A 22,838-nucleotide genomic window follows, 5' to 3' on the forward strand; every position below is an offset into this window, starting at 1 on the left:
ACACTGTATTAAATATGGCCATCTTACATGTTAACGAAACCAAAAAACATAAGACAAGAATTCTTGCCAGAGTGCAAAGCATTTAACTGGCTTTTGCTTCACTCACACTGTTGGATGGTAGTACTTTCCCAGGTGGTTGGTGCTTACCAACCTACTAACATACACAGGTTTAAAGCTAATCAGAATACACTTTCAAGTTATTGAAGGAATAAAACAAAAATCACTATAGATATACCCTTTCAGGAAATACCTAATAAGGGTGAAGCTTATACATTTAACATCAGCCAATGGGAGATGGTTTATCCACCTGGCATAGAAGCTCTTCAAAGGTATCAGTAAGTCTGTCAGGGTACAGCATCAGATAACTTATGATACAGCGAACTGGGTACATATCACTGCTCCAAAGTGGAGCTGGATGTCTTACTATCAGATGCATAAAGGTACTGCAGGGTAAAACACACCTGATATGCATTAAAGAATACCTGAGCACTCCAGCACAACCATCATTTAATGACAACTTTGCACCAATATCAGTCCAAGAACATCAGCCATGCACCTCATTCCACAACCATCCACCTCAGCCCAGTAACACTACTCCATCCCTCTCCACACCTTTCAGGATCATCTACATACATCAGCAACCAGAATTTAAGGTAAGAAAAATTAAATTCATGTAGCCTTTGTTGCTACAATATCGTATTTTAATTATGTATGCCTCACTACATCCAACTACAGTAACATTAGTGTTTTTTAGAATTATGAAACTTAAAATTCTCAACCCATGTCAGCTTGACTTCAGACAGGGATGGAGTACCCATGATGCAATAATGAAAAGGCTCAGCTCAATCCACAACTCTCTTGAAAATAATGAATATTCAATGGGCTTCTTTATCGATCTAAAAAAAAAAGCCTTCAACATTCTCTGCTTAAATTAGAACATTATGGAATCAGAGGACATGTTCTCTCATACATGAAATATTACCCCAAGTAAGAGACACAAACACATGACCACTAACAGATGTTCCTAAGCAACCTGATCAATCAACATGGAAGTTCCACAAGCTAGTGTCCTCGGCCATCTTCTGTTCCTTATCTTCATCAATGATTTTTCTAATGCTTCACAGGGACTCAAACCAACTGTGTTTGCAGATGATAATTTTTTGTCATTTCATATGCAAATCTGACAGCACTTAACAGGGTAAATGCCAAACTTGCTTTAAAATCTTCATGGATCACAACTACAAACTCATACTCAATACTGACACCTTCTATGTGTTTGGTAAAGTAAAAAATGTTCACTTGAAGATAAATGCTACAACAATCACTAGGCAAGACGAGAGTAAATGCTTGGGCATATACCTGGACAGGGCGGGTGGCAGGCACACGCATGCATACACATTTTTATAAGAGAGAAAAAGAGAGAGAGAGAGAGAAAAAGAGAGAGAAAAAGAGAGAGAGAAAAAGAGAGAAAGAGAGAGAGAAAAAGAGAGAGAAAAAGAGAGAGAAAAAGAGAGAGAGAAAAAGAGAGAGAGAAAAAGAGAGAAAAAGAGAGAAAAAGAGAGAGAGAAAAAGAGAGAGAAAAAGAGAGAGAAAAAGAGAGAGAGAGAGAGAGAAAAAGAGAGAGAAAAAGAGAGAGAGAGAGAAAAAGAGAGAGAGAGAGAAAAAGAGAGAGAAAAAGAGAGAAAAAGAGAGAAAAAGAGAGAAAAAGAGAGAGAGAAAAAGAGAGAGAGAGAAAAAGAGAGAGAGAGAAAAAGAGAGAGAAAAAGAGAGAAAAAGAGAGAGAAAAAGAGAGAGAGAGAGAGAGAGAGAGAGAGAGAGAGAGAGAGAGAGAGAGTGAGTGAGTGACTCTCAAAAATAGGATATCATGTCCTCCATGCATCTCTGCTCACTTTGCACGACTCTCTAATCTATCCATATTCAACCTATGGCCTCTTTGCATGAGGATCAACAATAGCTAATATTTTAAATCTGTTATTGGTCAGTAAAAATCAGCTATCAAAATAATTACTCATTCAGACTCCAGTAATACACACCCCTTCATTCAAGTTTAAATTTGTTAGGTAAAAGGACACAAGTGCAACTATTGCAACATTTTAATGTGGCACAATAAAATAACACATCAGTTGCACTTGTGTCCTTTTACCTGACATATTGTCAGTAATTCTTCCAACATTATTACAAGTTTAAATTTGCTTAACACAAAATATTCACATTTTCTACTGTGCACCCTATGTCTGCAGAACAGTTGATGCACACATGAACCCAGAGCTTCAATTCTATCTGAAGAGCTGCAGCAGAACACAATACAAGTAAAAAGTACCTCTGACATTCCACATTAATGGCTCAACCCATTCAAAAATTCAATGAAAATTAAAGGCCCCAAAAATGACAACTTCTTTACTAACATTACTAAAAAATACCTATTAAATCTCAAGTAAAGATTATATCCATTAATTCTAAAAATTCTCATGTTCTGATTTTACCATTTCAATTCAACCACTCTACAAAATGCAGGTCATTGAACTGCTATAATTTATTTGTAATTGACCAAACTGTCATTTGCAACCTGTTCGATTGTACTTGTTACTGTCATGGATTACTCGAGCTGTACTGATACTCTATGTAAGCCTTATGATTAGTTTGCCCAAAATGCATTGAATAATTACCAGCTTTCTTCTGAACCTGCAACCATACCAAATTATATCTGTATTATCCTAAGATAACCATCTAAATCACAATCAACTGGCATGCATTAGTACTCTAACTTCTTTGAAAGTCTCATACAAAATAAAATAAATTTTTATTTCATTTAATTATTAAAAAATAATTGTTTGGCATTTTAGGGATGGGGGTGCAGGGGGCCCAGGTACATAACCCTATCTTTCCCAAAAATTCTTCAGTTCATTTTACACAGTTTCATTTACATGCCATTTTAAGGAATGTAACTACTGTGTTAAATGAGTCAACCATAAGTGAACCTTGATATAACATACTAATAAGGAAGTGGGGGTATCCAATAGACCCGACTGTCCACTGATCCCAAAAAAATTTATTTTACACGATCGTAACAGTACAAATGCCCAATGCAGCAGACTGGGTCCACTGAATGAAAACCTGCCAGACCCTTCATGCTAAAAGACAACTGATGTGTGTATGTTCATTTTATGTATGTTTGGAAGAAGAGTGGTAAAGAACTTTAGTTATTACTTACATTATGAAGTTTACTGGCACAGTTACCCACATCTAGTACCTGTCAGTGGTTGGCAGGCAAGGGATTGAGGAAGGGGATATGGTCAGGATGCCAGAGAGACAGGATGATGCCACAGTCCCAGACTGGTGGTCATAGGGAAAGACAGGCAACACCCTCTTCTTCCTCTCCCTACCCCGACTCACCTTACTGTACTTACGCCACAACTTGCCCATCATCCCTACCATTGAATGCAATTACTTTCACAATGGTTCACGTTGAACCAAAACATCATCTTTACTTGCTATTCACAAGCATGGATATTCTGTGATGACTTTCCTCGCACCATATGCCCATACAAATTATACCCTCACTTTCATCAGTGAAGAGGGTGAAGAGTATATGTAGTGGTGTCAAATTCAATGGGTGAGATGGAGTACATTGGAGAGTGGGAGGTAGGTAAAGGAGTAAGAGAAAGAATAGGAGGGAGAGAAAGAGGCAGGAAGAGAGATTCACCTTGGTAGTATACAATATTTTTAATTTCATTGTTAAATTAGATATGGAATATTATGGTTCAGAAGCACATCTCTGATTATAATGTGGATGTTCAGGATAAAATAGGTTCAAAGTCCTGAACACTTGAGAAACTAACAATTTTTAGGAATGCATTAGGGTCTAAAGCAGGGACCAACTGTATAATATTAAGTGAGGTATCACAGCTTTCCAATTACCCCTGCCTCCAGTGCTAGAATATCTCGAACAAAAAACAACGGACTCAAATAGTCAAAGCACAGTATACTATACAACTACTAAACATTCCTCTCTACTGAATTTCCCCACTTTGTCTCTATTTCTTTCTTATTCCCTTTATCTACCCCAGTCTCCCTCTTTCACTGTAGCTATCTATTTTTGTGTGGAAGACATGATCTCCAGCTCTTGGTAATGCTTAAACTTTCAGCTAACTGATGTGACAGCCATGTTTGTTCACATAAGAAAATCTATTAAAAAAAAAAAGGCCTATAAAGTAAAAATTGAGGTAAGCATACACATTAGAGCCTCGAGCCCCAATGTAAATGGATATAAAATATTTAGCTTTGGTTACATTTTCTTTATATATTAACAATAAGTATATTTTGAAAAATACTGCATTTTTAATAGACTTTCAGACAATATGTAAAAAACTAACATTTATGTAAAATAAGTAAAAACAAAAACTAACATTTATGAAAAATAAGCAAGTGCTCACGCACAAGACAACATACACACACACGACATACACAAACATGACACACACACAACAAACACGATACAACACCCTTTCACCCACCCACAAAAAAATAATAAGTAATCAACAAAAACTTTAAGGTTTTTATGTCAATTTGTGTTGGTCTAAAACACTAAAGAAAATTAACAATTACAGTGTGGCGACTTTCAGAGATTTTCCTGAGGTTGACAAATTTATTGTGCATGTTGCAGACATGCAGAACAAATCTTCAATCAAACAAAAAATTGTAGTCCCTCACTTATTAAAAAAAAAAATCAATATGGGAGGCAATTTTCCCTTGGGGATAAATAGAATATTAAGTAATGCCAACATGCCAAACTGAAAGTGATCTACAAAATGCTTTTGAGATATTAACCAAAGTTAAAATATTTTTTTTTTATAACTTCCCTAATCTGACAGATTTATGTGGTACTATTTACACCTGAGATTACTGGGAGCATAGTAGTGTATAGCATGCAGTAGTCAATTTGATGTAGCTCTGCTGTTGTTGCAGAAGATAGAACATGAGACCCAAAATAGCGGCTTCTAAAAATGACCAATAGAGGACTACATTCTACAATTAAAATATAAACATCAATTTTGCCATGATGAACCACTGGTAATTTTCAGGTTATGTGAAGAAGTTTTCTGAAGTTAGAGCAGAAGCCAAGTGACAAAAATGCAACCCATTTTTATATACTGTACTGAACATACTGTATATGAATGCTCGAACTGTGGCAGGCACAAGGAAGCCCAATACACCACACTTTGTCAACTTGATTGGTATAGGGTCATTGTGTCAACACATTATAGCCCCAAAAACAGGTTCGAACCCATAAGATTAACAATCAGCTGTCAGTTTTCACGACCACAAACACACAAGCTAAACACTGAACACAGGATATCACGAGCAAAGCCCTGCTCTTGCAACTACAAAAAGGAAACCCCTCATATTTAAGCAAAACTGAACCCTGAAACTTTGTAGCCCATAAGAGACACAAAAAAAAACTATAAAAGATTAAACATATTACTGGCAAGTATAAAGTCTACAAGGAACCTACAGAACACTAAAGCAAGAAAACACAACACAGAAGGCAAATTACAGTAACAAACACATAAATGATCATTTAATAGAGTACAGATGGGAGAAAACATCAGGAAACTTAGAAAATGATTAATAAAAGTTTACACTGAAAGATTAGACCTACCTGACCAGTCTGCTGTTCCCAGCTGAGGTTCTTCAAATTCAAGAGGTGGTGGAAGACCTAAGACTTCATGCTTCATATAGTAGTGTGGCTAGAAGATAAAACAAATTATTAATATTCTTTCAACACACCCCTATTAATAACACTAAAATATTTTTTAAGTAAACATACCAGTGATATTAAGTAAATCTGAGCTTAATGTAAATAGTTACAGCCCACTGATTTGCCACTAGTGTACTTCACTTGCCCATCCATCCAATTATATAAAATCTGATTCTTTATGTTATAAATGACAATTCAAATTGATCCAGGTTACATGTTCAGTTCACCAGGTTCTAAATTTTATGTTTTGAATATCAAAAATACAGATAATACAAATTACTAAATTATTTCTTTTTCTATTAACACACTGGCCATTTCCCACCAAGGCAGGGTGGCCTGAAAAAAAAAAAAACTCATCATTCACATCATCACTGTCTTGCCAGAGGCATAGTTACACTAGAGTTATAAAACTGCAACATTAACACCCCTCCTCCTTATTTTCTTTTTACATGTAAAAAGAAAATAAACTTTATAGGTTTCTTCTTTTTAGGTCACACTGCCTGAGAAGTATGACAACCGATGGTATAAGGAACATGGTTGGAGGTAAACTGGTGTAGTTGCAAAGACTGTGAAAATGTACCAAAACTGAAAGCTGAACTACCCAAGTAATTTTACTGCATTATTCACCAGCAGGCTTTGTACATTAAGATTATCCAGTTAGAAAAAGTGACTAGAGTTGTTGTCAAGTATGAATTTTATCAGGCATCATGGCATAAAACATACAGACTATGGAGATATATTCTATGCTGAAGTCAGGCAGATAAGCAGAGGAAAGATCCTCAAGTAACTTTTTGCTGTGTCATGCATTTTTGACATCTTTTCTCACTGATAAAGAAGAGGTTAAGGAGCATTTTCTGACCCTGAATGGATTTGAGATTTGGCTTTCTTGTGTGATCTAACAGAACATTTGAATAATTTTATTCAAAGGAGGCAGGGTACAGGAAAACTGGTGTCTGACATGCATACCGAGGTGAAAGCCTCTGAAGGAAAGATATGTTTGTGAAGTCAATTATGGTAATTTTCACACCTTCCTTGCTGTAAAGAGCTCTTGTCCAAATTCTTATGGAGAGATAAAGCACTAAAGCCCCTAAAGAGTGCATTAAAATTTTTTTATTTCAACAAGCATTGGCAGAAGACAAGAATGTTTCATAATCCAATAAAAGTTTCACCAAATTACAAGTGAAATATTTCAGATGGAAATTATTGATTTGCAAGTTAACGATACTAAATGAGACATTTACAAGAAATAGTAGTCTGCTATAATTTTGTGCAAGAGTGACATCTGTGAACCTAAAGAAGTTTGCCACAGGTACGGTATGTTCACAGTTTTTGGCAGCACATACATTAGTGAGCAAATGTTTTCAATGATGAAAACTGTTTAGTCAAAGCTTCGGTAAAGGTTTCATGAACATTCAACCTGTCATAAAATTAAAATTTATGCTCATCATATCTCTACTAAACTGCAGCCTTGTATTAATGATCTCTACTACATAGTAGCCTTGTGTGTCACATTAAACAAACAAGTTTTTAATATGCTCTGCTTATCTATTCATAGCATTAATTTATTTTTGATTAAATATTAATAAACTATTTTGCAATTGCACTTTGTTATATTTAAGATTATAATTTTTCAAATGTGATTTAATTTTTAATACTGATCTTCATATTTTTTTCAGTATTTTGGCAATAAAATGAGGGATTTCAGAAAGAGGTACACTGATTTGATTCATTCTCTTAGTTTATGAGAGTATTTCATTTCAGTATGTCTTATGTCTTTTGGGGATTTTCTTTCTTTTTGGGTCACCCTGCCTCGGTGAGAGACGGCCGACTTGCTAAAAAAAAAAAAAAGTCATGCTAGTCACTATGTTAATCCACCTTCTGTTTCACAGTGCAACCCGCATCACACATCTTACCATTTAATATGGCCCACTCATACAGAAAGGTTTGGGACCACTATGCTAGAATATACAAAGCAAATTAATTCTAAGATAGAGGGGGGGAAATTGTATACAGAAAAGACTGTTATTGTTTCTGGCTATGCTGAAAAAGAAATCAAATCAAAAAGAGAGAGGAACAAATGGGAAGAAAATCACATTAGTGAAATCAAATACAGTAGGGCCCCACTTATACGGCAGGTTAGGTTCCAGGCTACCGCCGTAAAGTGGAACACCCTTTTTTCCCCTTAAAAATGCATACAGATACTAGTTAACAAGTTTACATTAACATATATCAAGTTAGCAATAGAACTAGGCATCAAAAAAACAATAAAAAAGTACAATACACACATAGTGCACTCATTACTTATCTTAAAATATTTATAGTCTTAATCTAGGGTGGTACAAGTAGTATTTATTGTAAGAAATCAAGTGTGGTATGTATGGTAGTCAGCCGGGCTACCATACCAGGCCACCCCACCTACACATAATATTCTATTACATTTAAGCATCCCAGAGCGATAAAATGCATAGACAGTTTACTCATTGCTTACCTTAAAATATTTGTAGTCTTAATCTAGGGTGAGATGAGTAGTATTTATTGTAAGAAATCAAGTGTGGTATGTATGGTAGTCAGCCAGGCTACCATTCCAGGCCATTCCACCCACACATACTATTCTATGATATTTAAGCCTCCCAGAGTGATAAAATGCATATACAGTTCAGTCATTCCTTACCTTAAAATATTTGTAGCCTCAATGTAGGGTCAGACGTGAGTAAACGAGATAAAACGAATAAATGAGAGAGGACAGGCGCAGAGTTATGTAATCAAACCAGGCGAACGTAAGTTTTGTAAACAAGCAAAGTGTACACGTCTGGTTTGTGTACAAGTTACATCGTGTACAAGTTGTCTCTACATTGATACGGTAGAATAAATAAAGAAGAACACTCCCATTCTCATGTAACACCATTTTTAGAAGAAATGATGCTCTGAGTGAAGGCAGTGGAAATAAGTCACTCTGACTTTTTTGGGTTATCCTAGGTTCTCTACACATATGCTGTTATGTATGATAATCTATGTAACTATTTGTGTATACCTGAATAAACTTACATACATACGAAAGGAATAAATTTCTACAGTTACCCCCAGTAACACATTTTCTCATGTTAGACTAGAGAAAATGTTATTCTTGCCGTCACTTGTACAAGTTATCTGGCTATGACATCTCATATTTATGTTTATTTATTCTATTGTGGGGTGTATTTATCATCTTTATATGTTATGTATCACGTTTATAATTTTGAAAAAAATATCATGGATGGATTAATGAAAATGTGTATACGTATTAACGTAATATACGACATTTAATGAGACTCGGTGATTATTATTATCATCATTTCTAATATGGCGTCACTTGTGCAAGTCGTCTGGCTACCACATCTCATATTTATGTTTATTTATTCTACTGTGGGTGTATTTATCATCTTTATACGTTATGCATTGTGTTTATTATATAATTTTGAAAAAATATCATAGATGGATTAATGAAAATGTGTATATTAACATAATATACGACATTTAAATGAGACTCGGTGATTATTATTATCATTACTAATTTGACGTCTCGAGATATAAGACACACTTACTGATTTTAATGTGAACCTGTACGCCAGCACAGTAAGTTTATTTAGGTACAGGTATACATAAGTATAATTATCAGAGTACTATATATAAAATATGAAATAACTTTTAAGAACACTTGAAATTTTGGAGTTTCCACCCCTCAGGGAAGGTTCCTTGATGTTGGTGAGGGGCTCTTGATTTAGGGGATTTGGATCTGTACTCCGGTTCCCCGAATTAAGCCTGAATGCTCTCCACATCCCCCCCCCCAGGCGCTGTATAATCTTACGGGTTTAGTGCTCCCCCCTTGATTATTATAATTATTATTGGAGTTTCCAGACATAATGGAGAGACTTAGTGCTTACGGATCTCACAGAGAATGTAAATAAACAGGGTGGGGTGCAGTGACCGTATTAGAAAGTCAGGTGGGGGAGCCGTATAGCGAGTTTTGGTTATAATTTGAAATGACCGTATTAGCGGAATGCCGTAAGGCGAAACGCCATAAAGCGGGGCCCTACTGTACTTAAAGAATCTCAATATTCAAGATTAAATAGTGAGATATAGGAGAACTGAAAGTATGAGAAAGATAAAAACAGGCCACCAAAAACAGCATTCACACAGGTTAAGCAAAAGGAAGTATTGAAAAAAAAAATTATTAACAATAATATGAGGATAAGGAGTAGAGAGAAGTTTTTTAGAGCAACGAGGCCATGCCAACCTGTCAAAGGATTTCTCCAAGAAACAAGCACAGGAGTTTTAATAACCAAATTAAAATAAATTCAAATAAAAAGGCTATTATTAAGATAAGTGTATTTGTAAGAATTTAATATATACTGTACTACACAGATGGAGTACAGTAGTGTAATTTCAAAACAAGAGCTAATTGACATTATACACGAGAAATCTGATATTGTCTAACTGCAACTATATATAATTTAAAATGCGAACCACATTTGAAACATACAGTGGTACCTTGACTTATGAGTGCCCCAACGTACAAGTTTTCCGAGTTACAAGCTGTCACTCGGTAGACTTTTTGCTTTGAATTGCGAACCAAAATCCTAGTTACGAGCGAGCTTCAGATACGCCACCACTAGTCGGCACAGTGAGAACCACAACAATGCACATGGTTACCTCACCGTGGAAGAATCTCTCTTGTGTTGTGCTTGCGTTTTGTGGTCAGTTTGCCAAATTTCTTTTTTCTAACCATGGGCCCTAAGAAAGTGCAAAGGACAGTGCTGAGAACAGGATGATGTCCATTGAATTAAGGCATGAAATCATAGAAAAACACGAGCGAGGGGTGCGTGTAGTAGACTTAGAGAGGCAGTACAAGCGTAGTATATACTTCGTGCCTTCTCGCGAGGCATTTATGCTGATTTACTTCTGAGATATTCACCCAAAATGTAGGCCAGTCTCCTGACTCAGGAAAAAAAAAAATTCCAAGAAAATCACTTTTGTTTCAGTGTTTTCCTTATGAAACTAATGATCTAGTGTAGTTAGCCTCACAAACACTGTTTTCTCTTATAATAAGACCTCAGAAGGGCAAGAATGGGATGATATGGTCAGAGCGATAATTATTTTTACCTCGGGAGTGGCTGCCACCACTCGTCACGTAATGACACACTTTATTCATTCTAGAGTATATATCATGTTTCTATGTTATTTTTTTTTTATCACACTAGCCGATTCCCACCAAGGCAGGGTGGCCCGAAAAAGAAAAACTTTCACCATCATTCACTCTATCACTGTCTTGCCAGAAGGGTGCTTTACACTACAGTTTTTAAACTGCAACATTAACACCCCTCCTTCAGAGTGCAGGCACTGTACTTCCCATCTCCAGGACTCAAGTCCGGCCTGCCTGTTTCCCTGAACCCCTTCATAAATGTTACTTTGCTCACACTCCAACAGCACGTCAAGTATTAAAAAACCATTTGTCTCCATTCACTCCTATCAAACACGCTCACGCATGCCTGCTGAAAGTCCTGGGATGCTCTATGTTATTTGTATTGTTTATTATGTCATATCAGATCAACTATGATAGATAAGTAAGCCATAAAGTTGATATTAGCATTATATTTAAGTGTTTTCTCCTGCCTCCTGAGAGCCAGGAATTCAATTGGAATGGATTAATGGCATTTCAGTTAATTTCAATGAAGGAAATGGATTTGATATATGCGTTATGAGCTGGGTCACGGAATGAATTAAACTCGTAAGTCAAAGTACCACTATATATATATGATGGAACCTACTCAGCATGAAGAGAAGAGAAGAAAGACAGGATATTGGCAATAGTGATAAAGAACAAAACAAGCTCCAAAAATTAAAATGCACACAAAATAATGCTGTAATTTTAGCGGCAGAAATCCAAAATAAAGATGACAAAATTATGATGGTTAATTCATAGAAACCCCAGTAAATGAGGAATCTGGCAAGGTACATGGGGATTACATAAGAGTAAAAGAGAATTATTGCTGAAAAAGGAACATTAAGAAAATTATTGTAACAGAAGACTACAACTACAAAGATATCAAATATATCAACTGCAGCCTATTTACCCATATCAACTCAAATTTAATGTCTATACTACAAGTTATAACCAAAATTTCACCATTTCCATAAAAGATTAAATTATAAAACAAAATAAAAAACTGTCTTGTATACAGTTTTAACCTAGTTTTTAGGTGCCCAAAGTACTCTGCATAATCAGGGGATTTCCTTTAAATCTGTATATAGCATGTCATTTATTCTTAAAATAATTGTAAACAGTACTGCATTATATTACCAGTAATAAAAATTTTCATTTTGAAACTGGGCAACCTAGAAGGCCGAAACTGTAAATGCATAAATGGTCAACGCATTCCTTTAAATGAAATATTTCTAGGCATATAGTATAAAAAAAAAAGTGACAAGTGAGAGAAGGCAACACACCATCAATCTTTGACCTCACATTTGCCAGAACAAAGGTAGAAATTTTCAATATAAACCATCTAAATCCACTTGGGAATAGTGATCATTATCTAATGGAAATAACATGCTGTTAAATATAACTTAGGAGAAAAAAAAAAACAGGAATGACTAGACACTAAGAAAAGAAAATACAGAAACTATGGATACATAATATTACAAGAAACAGATATGATGTACAAAAGAGTTCTGTATTATTTATAAAACTGGAACTAAATGGTTTATTCCAAAAAGGGGTATAAATAATAAATATTAAAGATTGGTTTAATGGAAGGTGCTGGAGAGCTATGCTATGAATAATAAAGAAAGGGCTTAGAGTAAATACAGGAAGCAGGTAGGTTCAGTGATTTACCAGATATAAACAAGCAAGAAATCAATACACAAACATAAGGATGGAGGAAAAAAAAAGAAAAAGTAATTTTTTAAAAAAATAGTTGACAAGAGGAAGATACCAAATCTTTTATTCATTTATAAATGTTTATGACAAAATACAAAGAACTGCAAAATCACCAAATTGGAGGAAATGTGTAATGTACTAAACAGATTTCAGTTTGTTAGCAAAAGCTGTTTTATATGTAGCAGACAGAACAGAATTAATAGTACGTATTCCAAAATTAGTGCAAAGGAAATCATTTCAAGTATAACAAACACCAAATGTGTAGATATAACAAAAGCACTCTTTCATGTTTAGTTTCGTAGTTCTATGTTTATACACCAATAACTAACAAATTTCCACAACAACATTTCAAATTTTCAATGACATTAAAACAATTCATATAAAAATATACAGTAATTATTAATCATGTCAAGAACCAAAGCACTAAACTACTAAAAAACTACATTTTTTTTCTTACATGTGGAGGAGATTGTAGGTGCCTGAATCCTGGTCTTGACATAGCTGGCTGAAGTGCAGTGGAACGACCTCTAGAGTGGGGGAAAGGTCTGTTATAATGCGGTGGAGAGGCATGCTCACTAGCATGTGTTGCACCTATTGCAAGAGGATCATACACATCAGCATCAGGCTCCAGGTTAGCAAGACCAAGAATATGGTCATGCTCTTCATCTTTGGCCTCAGCTATAATGCCAGTAAAATCAACCTCTTTCTCATCCTTATCAGGTTCAAACATTTCATAACTATCTGTTGATGCATGGAGTCGTAACAAAATGGTACCCTTAGCTAGCAATATTTCTTGAAGTTTATGAGCATCCCAAAGTCCATGTCCATTCTTCACTGGTGTGACTTTAATAATAACTTTCTTTGTACCCTGCACTTTATCCTCCGAATCACTAATTCCATTTTCAAATCTCATCCTCTTGGCACTAGGTCCAGTTTCATCACTAGAGTCATTATCACAGCTTCCTTCCACTATTTGTGGTGCAGAAGCACTAATATCAGTCAACTCCCTGTCTGTTTCCATTTCCTCATCAGGATGAAAATCAACTACTCCATCAGCTGCACCAATTACACTGTTAATCACTAAACCCCCAATACTGTCTGCTTCATCTGCACTGCTGTCTATTAAAGCCAGATCAGCTGCAAAGGACGGATCATCCAGCACAGAGGCTTCCTGAACCTCTTCTAAAGGCTGTAAGCTACTGCCAATAGTAACTGGCTGAAGAGGCTCTGTTTCCAGTAATGGCACAGTATCAACATTTGAAGCACCTGACTGTGGAGAAGATAATACTGATGAAGATATTAAATTACTATGTGCTACACTGTTTGTAATGACAGATGAATGTTCATCATCAGCTTGACTTAAAGTGTGAGTATCAACTATTAAGGGCAGTGTACCACTGGCTGCAGCTTCTCGAGAAGAGTCCACATCATTCCAACATTCACCTGGTTCATCAGCTTGCATTTCTTGTTCACTATTCACAACTTCTGATTCCTCTGACATTCTGTTCATACATGAGAGTCCTTCACTTACAATCTTATCTTCTGAGCTGACATCTGCTCCTAAATTTAATTCACAACCATTCTCTGTGTCACATGTGTTATCATGACTTTTGCTTCTAACTTGGAAGCACTCTTGGATATCCTGGCTGCCACTTGAGCCTGAAACACCTGGAGGCAATTCATCCTTCTGCAAAGGTAACACAGATGTGCTTTTATCATTTTCTGAAGACTGACTTGAAGAACATGGCAACTTTTTGTCAACAGTAATAACAGATGAAGAATTTTTGGTTGAAGGAAGAGGGGATATAACATCTTTTGAGACAGGGGGCAGTGTTGATTGGTCTGATGATGCAACAGGCTGTGATGTTGACTTTTTCATTGAATCTAGAGGCGAAACTAATTCATCTTCTGATAGAGAGAAGGGTTTTAATAAATGAGAATCTTCAACAGTATCTAATGTGAGACATGGCTGAGTTGAGACCCAATCAATTGCAGATGATTTCTGCAATTGGCCCACCACATTAGATGGTGTTTGTTCTGAGAGTAAGGAACTGTCTGATGGATACTCTTCAGATGATTTAGCTCCAACAAGTGGTTTATCAGTTTGAGCTGAAACTACACTTACACACTTTGCCACACTAACTGACAATTCACTGCCTGCAATTCCAATCGACTTTTCATGTGAAGTAGCACCAACAACAGAACCCAGTTTTTCAGTTGTGGCTGCTATAGGATCTGTTGACTTATCAGTCTCTGCTGAAGATCTACCTGGCACCTCTGATGTTTCAGTCACAGAAGACAGAATTTTCTTGCATAATTCACTACCAACAAATGTTTTTTCAGAAGTATCTGAAGTCAAAGGTAAATGCAGTTCAAGAGGGTCTGAAGCCTTTCCCAAGGCCTCATCCAAAGGAAAGGATTTGGTAGCTTGTGCATCTTCACCTACAGATGTTCTTTCTAAACCAAATGAAGCTACCTCAGTTGTAAGTCTGCTGGAAATTTCAGACACCAAGAGATCATCAGGTTGTAAAAGAGACATGGTATGAATAGCACTTGCAACAGGTGTCTGAAGAGATAATGTTGGTCCATGTTTCGGTTTACCTTTTGGCAGTGTTTGCTCCTCTTGCTCTCCAAGGTCTTTGGGGAGCACTGGTCCTTGCTCCTGCAAGTCTTTTGGCAGTGCTGGTCCTTGATTTGGAAACTCATGACAGGATACCACAGGATCTGGCACACTGCACTCCATTTGCAACAAGTGAGCTGAAGGTGAGGCTGCTGATACAAGTGGATCTGGCATGTCGCATTCCATTTGCAACAAGTGGCCTGAAGATGAGGCTGCTGATACAAGTGGATCTGGCACATTGCACTCCAGCTGCAGTAAGTGCCCTGAAGGTGAGGCTGCGGATACAAGCGGATCTGGAACTTTGCACTCTGTTTGCAACACATGGTCTGCAGGTGAGGTTGGCGATACAAGTGGATCTGGAACATCACACTCCATTTGTAACAAGTGGCCTGAAGGAGAGGTTGCTGACACAAGTGGATCCGGCACATCGCACTCCATGTGCAACAAGTGGCCTGAAGGTGTGGCTGCTGATACAAGTGGATCTGCCACTCTGCACTCTGTTTGCAATATATGACCTGAATGTGTGGCTGCTGATACAAGTGGATCTGGCCCTTTGCACTCCATTTGCAACAAGTGGCCTGAAGGTGAGGCTGCTGATACCAGTGAATCTGGCACATTGCAGTCACTTTGCAGCAAGCGGCCTGAAGCTGAGGTTGTTGATGCCATCTGTCCCAATTCTCCTCCATCCTGAAGTGGTGGTGAAGAATAATCTGCCATAATGGTAGGCACTGTTTTTATCACAATACCTGAAGTCCAGGACCTGCCATGTCTGACATGATCATTATTGGACTGAGAGGCTTCCACTCAGCCAAGGACCTGTAAAAGACAAAAAACAATTATAATAATGAAATTATAGTGTACAGTATGTACATATTAATTAGATGCAGGGGTTCAAATGATACTCTAATGTAGATCCATTTTAATTCAAGAGGTCAAATTATATTATTGCCTCTGGTTTTACAGAAAATTCCTTGAACAACCAGGGTGTTGATGACTGCCGATTCATTATTCAACAGCTACAAAACCCTAAACAAAAAAAATTTCAAAACTTAATATCTACTTCAAATTTATGGATCAAAGTATCAACAATATTTCTGGCATTTACTAATAAGTTATATAATAGTCTTAGACCACCAGCATTACCAATGTTCTAATATTAAATATATGGTATCCCCACATTTCAATTAATTTAACTTACAACCTCATTGAATACTGCATATCTTTTTGAAATCACAGTACCTACTGAACAATATTTTTTAAGTGTTTCTATGCCTGCAATGAAAGATTTTTAACATCTCTTTCCAAGTAGTAATTTCAACCTGGTCAACTTTGCATTTCCTACCAACAGAATACCTGGGAAGCACAAAGACACTTATAGAAAAGCAAGAATGTGTTACATATCTTGCTCAATGATGAGCTTTTCTAAGTCATCACTGAGCAAAATTGTGTAACAAGCTTTGACAAATTAGGTATGTGGAAAATTTTAAAAGCCATTGGTTAGCAAAAAGTTTTAAAATAAAGACAAGGTGTTGCACGTGTCTAATTTACCAACTTGTCACTACTGTGTATCTCTGATGTAATAATAAAGGTTTTCTTCGATATCAGTTTTTTGTATTATCCTATTTGTTAGCCTTTTGGCTTCCAACCAATAAAATATAATATCTAGGAAACATTAAATATATCCTATCTGCTAATTATATTTTTTTAATTTGTGGATCAGACAAAGCCTAAGGTATAGAATTTGGAAGAATTACTAAAGAAAGTCAGGTATTTAAAGAAACAAGAAAGCTACAGTAACATAACTAGGGAAGATCTATTCAATAATAATTCAATGATGATTAACAATATTGATAAAAAAAAAGTACACTTACAGAAAAGATAAAAATACTAGCAATTCTTTTAATGCCAGAAATCCAAAATAAAGAAAAACTATAAAAAATGCCCTCCAACCCACCATTTAACAAAGCAGCGGAGAGAATAATTTGACAATATACGTATAAGGGCTGCACAATACACTAAAGGAACTATAAACGAAGTCATTGAGTGATTCCAATATTTTTTTTTTTTTTAAGAGATCTGTACATTACAGAATTGTCTCAAGAAAGAAAAGACAAAACCAATACCATCAACACTAAATCTGGTATTTTCAAGAAAGGATGAAGAACTAAAACAAAAAATGGAAAATAACACAGTACTGCATATTAAAAAATAAAGAATCCAAGCCACTAAATGATTGCTAAACTAACAAAGCAACTGTAAACAGCAACAACTACCTTTGTATGTCACCTTTGATGTGTTCTGAGTTTTTCTACCACCAGAAGCCCAGCCATGGGCCAGGCTTGTGTGGTGCTTGCCTGGTCAACCAGGCTGATATACATGATAATGATCTCTTACATTTTGCAAACAAAATGGTACTAGAAAAATAAACAGCCAAAATACTTAAATCAAGATAGGAAAAATAATCATGAGCAAACAAGAAAATTATTTTAGGCAAAAGGACAAAAGCTCAACTAATGCGACATTTTATTGTGGCAATGTTTTGCTCTCTAGAAGCTTTGTCAAGCCATTATAAACAAACATCTTAAGTACAGTGGACCCCCGGATATCGGCCAAATCGGATTTCGGCCGCTTTTTTGACCAAAATTCTATCCTGGATTTCGGCCGGCAACTCGGAAATCAGCCATATTCGATGCGTCCACCTGCCATGCCACGTGCGTGAGTCAGTCTGGCTGTCTCTCTCAATAAGTGAGCAACACACCGTGCATTCATCCAAACATTTTATAATCCATTGTTTTTTGTGGTTGTTTATCGAGTGCGACTGCAAAATAAGCCACCATGGGCCCAGCTGCAAGACCTTCATCTGCAACAGCAACAGACCACAGCTGAGAAAATTGGTTTACTGGAGGAGGAAGAGAGAGAGAAGAAGGTGCCTTCTTCAGCAATTAAGGACATTTGTGCAAAGTGAAGGGAGGTGCAAAGTTTTGTGGAGAAATATCACCCTGACTAAGCTGAAATAAGCCATATCTGCAACATGTTCAGTGACAAAACCTTGTCCCACTTCAGGCAAATCTTAGAGAGACGCCAGAAACAGACCTCTCTGGACAGTTTTTTTGTGCGACAGAGTGCAGTAACTCTCAAGCTGGTCCTAGTGCCCGTAAAACACAAAGAATGGAAGTAACCCCAGATAGGGACTTGATACCTGAAGTCCTTATGGATGGGGATTCCCCTTCCAAACAATAATCAGTCCTCCCTCTCTCCTCCTTCCTGTCTTCCATATGCCAACAAGAATCTTCAATAAAGGTTAATGTGATGTTAAATGTTCATTTATCCATTTCATTAGTAATTTTATTTACTTCTCACTGTTTTGTGTATGTAAAACTATATTCAATCTTTAAAAAATGTATTTTTTTTTTAATATTTTTGGACATCTGGAACAGATTAATTGCATTTACATTAATTTTTATGGGAAATATTACTTCGGTTTTCTGCCTTTTCAGATTTAGGCCGACCTTCTGGAACGGATTACGGCCGAAATCCGGGGTTCCACTGTAGTAGTATTTGTGATGGTAGATGTAGTACTTGTGGTGGTAGTAGTTTGAAAACTTGTGGTGGTAACAGAAGTACTTGTGGTGGTAGCTGGAGAACTTGTGGTAGTTGTAGTACTTGTGGTGGCAGTAGTAGTACTCGTGGTGGTGGTAGTAGTACTTGTGGTGGTGGTAGTAGTACTCGTGGTGGTAGTTGTACTCGTGGTGGTAGTTGTAGTACTTGTGGTGGTGGTTGTAGTACTCGTGGTGGTGGTAGTAGTATTTGTGGTGGTAGTAGTAGTACTTGTGGTGGTGGTAGTAGTACTTGTGGTGGTAGTTGTAGAACTTGTGGTGGTAGTTGTAGTACTTGTGGTGGTAACTGCAGTACTTGTGGTTGTAGTTGTAGAATTTGTGGTGGTAATTGTAGAACTTGTGGTGGTAGTTGTAGAACTTGGGGTAGTAGTTGTAGAACTTGTGGTGGTAGTTGTAGAACTTGTGGTGGTAGTTGTAGAACTTGTGGTGGTAGTTGTAGTACTTGTGGTAGTTGTACAATTTGTGGTAGTTGTAGAGCTTGTGCTGGCAGCTGTAGTACTTGTGGTGATAGCTGCAGTACTTGTGGTGGTAGTTGTAGTACTTGGGATGGTGGTTGTAGTACTTGGGGTGGTAGTTGTAGTACCTGGGGTGGCAGCTGTAGTACTTGGGGTGGTAGTTGTAGTATTGGCAGTGATAGTTGTAGTACTTTTCATAGTAGTTGTAGTACTTGTCATGGTAGTTGTAAGTACTTGTGGTGGTAGTTGTAGAGCTTGTGGTGGTAGTTGTAGAACCTGTGGTATAGATGTAGGCTTGTGGTGGTAGTTGTAGTACTTGTGGTAGTTGTACAATTTGTGGTAGTTGTAGAGCTTGTGCTGGCAGCTGTAGTACTTGTGGTGATAGCTGCAGTACTTGTGGTGGTAGTTGTAGTACTTGGGATGGTGGTTGTAGTACTTGGGGTGGTAGTTGTAGTACCTGGGGTGGCAGCTGTAGTACTTGGGGTGGTAGTTGTAGTATTGGCAGTGATAGTTGTAGTACTTTTCATAGTAGTTGTAGTACTTGTCATGGTAGTTGTAGTACTTGTGGTGGTAGTTGTAGAGCTTGTGGTGGTAGTTGTAGAACCTGTGGTATAGATGTAGGCTTGTGGTTGTAGTTGTAGTACTTGTGGTGGTAGTAGTAGCTGTAGTACTTGTGGTGGTAGTAGTACAATCAGGTCAGCAAAATCTCCAGGAGGAAGAGGACTGATTTTACGTCGGAGAACATCAATGGCTTGTACAACACCAGAATTCTGCCAACCACCTGATGAAATTCAACGACACCCACCTAATGATTAAAGGACCCAATTTCTGTAGATGTAGCCTTGAATACTCATTAATTGCTATTTCTAATACAATTAAATGGAATAAAGGCAGCTTCATCATCTCTGAAGTACAGTGGACCCCCTGGTTTACGATATTATTTCATTCCAGAAGTATGTTCAGGTGCCAGTACTGACCGAATTTGTTCCCATAAGGAATATTGTGAATTAGATTAGTCCATTTCAGACCCCCAAACATACACATACAAACGCACTTACATAAATACACTTACATAATTGGTCGCACTGGGAGCTGATCGTAAACCGGGGGTCCACTGTATTAGCAAGAATACTCCTCAAAACAATAAACACAACTGTCACATAGCTACCACCACTATTACTACCACAAGTACAGTGGACCCCCGGTTGACGATATTATTTCATTCCAGAAGTATGTTCAGGTGTCAGTACTGACCGAATTTGTTCCCATAAGGAATATTGTGAATTAGATTAGTCCATTTCAGACCCCCAAACATACACATACAAACGCACTTACATAAATACACTTACATAATTGGTCGCACTGGGAGCTGATCGTAAACCGGGGGTCCACTGTATTAGCAAGAATATTCCTCAAAACAATAAACACAACTGTCACATAGCTACCACCACTATTACTACCACAAGTACAGTGGACCCCCGGTTGACGATATTATTTCATTCCAGAAGTATGTTCAGGTGTCAGTACTGACCGAATTTGTTCCCATAAGGAATATTGTGAAGTAGATTAGTCCATTTCAGACCCCCAAACATACACGTACAAACGCACTTACATAAATACACTTACATAATTGGTCGCATTGGGAGGTGATCGTTAAGCGGGGGTCCACTGTACTACAGCAACTACCTACAATGATTATATTATGCTTTGCACCTCATTCTGTACCTATATATACCATCTGTGTTCATGTATTGTTTGTAACGTCTTGACAAAGTTCCTGGAGAGCAAAACGTTGCCACAATAAAATGTCACATTAGTTGCACTTGTATCCTTTTACCCAGCATATTGTCGGAAATCTTACCAACATTATTACAAGAAAATTGTGAACTACAAACATGGAACAATGTACAAAAAATAAAGGATAAAGATGAGATAAATAAGACAGCAAAAGCTAAGAACACAGAGAACTAAGAAAATGAAGCTATGTAAAAATAAGGAATGAAAAAAAAATATGATAGATGAAAGGATCACTATAACAAACAGCTCTGCATAAAAAAAAGTAAATAAAAACATAAGAGATAAGGAGGAAATACAGCATACACTACTGGTTAGATTACAAAAAATTATGATTACAATAATAGAGGGTATGTAGCAGAACACTGACGAATCAGAAATTACAGGAAAGATATGAAAACTCACTATGCTTAATTAAAGCACATACTGGCTAAACATGAGTAGGAACTGAAGGTGTCACCATGTGTAAACACTAAAGCTACAAGGACATATCAATTAGACAAGATATACCAAAGGTAGAAAGAACCAAAATCTTTACAACAATGACATACAAGAAACTTAAATTCAGTAAACCACTTTTAACAGATTTGTCACAATATCAGTGGCTGGAAATCCAGAAATGACAAAATCCATTAAGTCCAGAATTATCAGTCATTGTTATGGTCCATTGGGTAAATTAATTTCAGATTTAACATACAAACTCTACTGAATCCAGAACTGTACATATTACATACAGTGTATGTAAAAGGGGGCAAGGTGCATGCATATGTAACTCACAGTCATGAAGAGGTATTAATGTTAGATATTTTTAAGCAAACACATAACATTAGTATTTTAAAAAGTATTGGCTGGTAACAGCCAGATTTTAACCGATACCAAAAAATGGCCAATGCTGATACTTTGGCACTCTAAAGGAGGAGTTTGGGATATTTGCTGTTAAAGAGTGGCATCTAAACTGTTGTATCTGCACGTCTCTGGCAAGGCGGTGATAGTGTGAATCGTAGTGAAAGGGTTTCTTTTTCGGGTCACCCTGCCTCGGTGGGAGACAGCCAGAATGTTAAAAATAAAATAACATATACAGCCTCTCCTCGCTGAACGACATACGTACTCGTTTACCAACGCCTCGGACTTATGACGGGCTCTCTGACCAGTATTCATACTACGGATTGCGAAAAAGATTTAGGAGTTCTGGTTAGCAGTAATCTGAAACCAAGACAACAGTGCATAAGTGTTCGCAATAAAGCTAATAGAATCCTTGGCTTCATATCAAGAAGCATAAATAATAGGAGTCCTCAGGTTGTTCTTCAACTCTATACATCCTTGGTTAGGCCTCATTTAGATTATGCTGCACAGTTTTGGTCACCGTATTACAGAATGGATATAAATTCTCTGGAAAATGTACAAAGGAGGATGACAAAGATGATCCCATGTATCAGAAACCTTCCCTATGAGGATAGACTAAGGGCCCTGAAACTGCACTCTCTAGAAAGACGTAGAATTAGGGGGGATATGATTGAGGTTTATAAGTGGAAGACAGGAATAAATAAAGGGGATGTAAATAGTGTGCTGAAAATATCTAGCCTAGACAGGACTCGCAGCAATGGTTTTAAGTTGGAAAAATTCAGATTCAGGAGGGATATAGGAAAGTACTGGTTTGGTAATAGAGTTGTGGATGAGT

The 22,838-nt window shown here is 37.0% G+C and overlaps 1 protein-coding gene across 1 annotated transcript in view; it reads right to left on the reverse strand.

The window, feature by feature from the left end:
* Positions 1-22,838, reverse strand: part of LOC128702436 (uncharacterized) — a 120,935-nt gene that overhangs the window by 94,393 nt on the left and 3,704 nt on the right. The window contains exons 2-3 of the mRNA XM_070102056.1: positions 13,132-16,110; positions 5,660-5,747 (exon numbers count right to left, since the gene is read on the reverse strand). Coding sequence (XP_069958157.1) covers positions 5,660-5,747; positions 13,132-16,011 — 2,968 coding nt within the window. The 5' untranslated portion in view covers positions 16,012-16,110. The remainder of the gene's footprint in view (positions 1-5,659; positions 5,748-13,131; positions 16,111-22,838) is intronic.

The sequence above is a fragment of the Cherax quadricarinatus genome, chromosome 80, assembly GCF_038502225.1.
Source record: "Cherax quadricarinatus isolate ZL_2023a chromosome 80, ASM3850222v1, whole genome shotgun sequence".
Taxonomy (NCBI): domain Eukaryota; kingdom Metazoa; phylum Arthropoda; class Malacostraca; order Decapoda; family Parastacidae; genus Cherax; species Cherax quadricarinatus.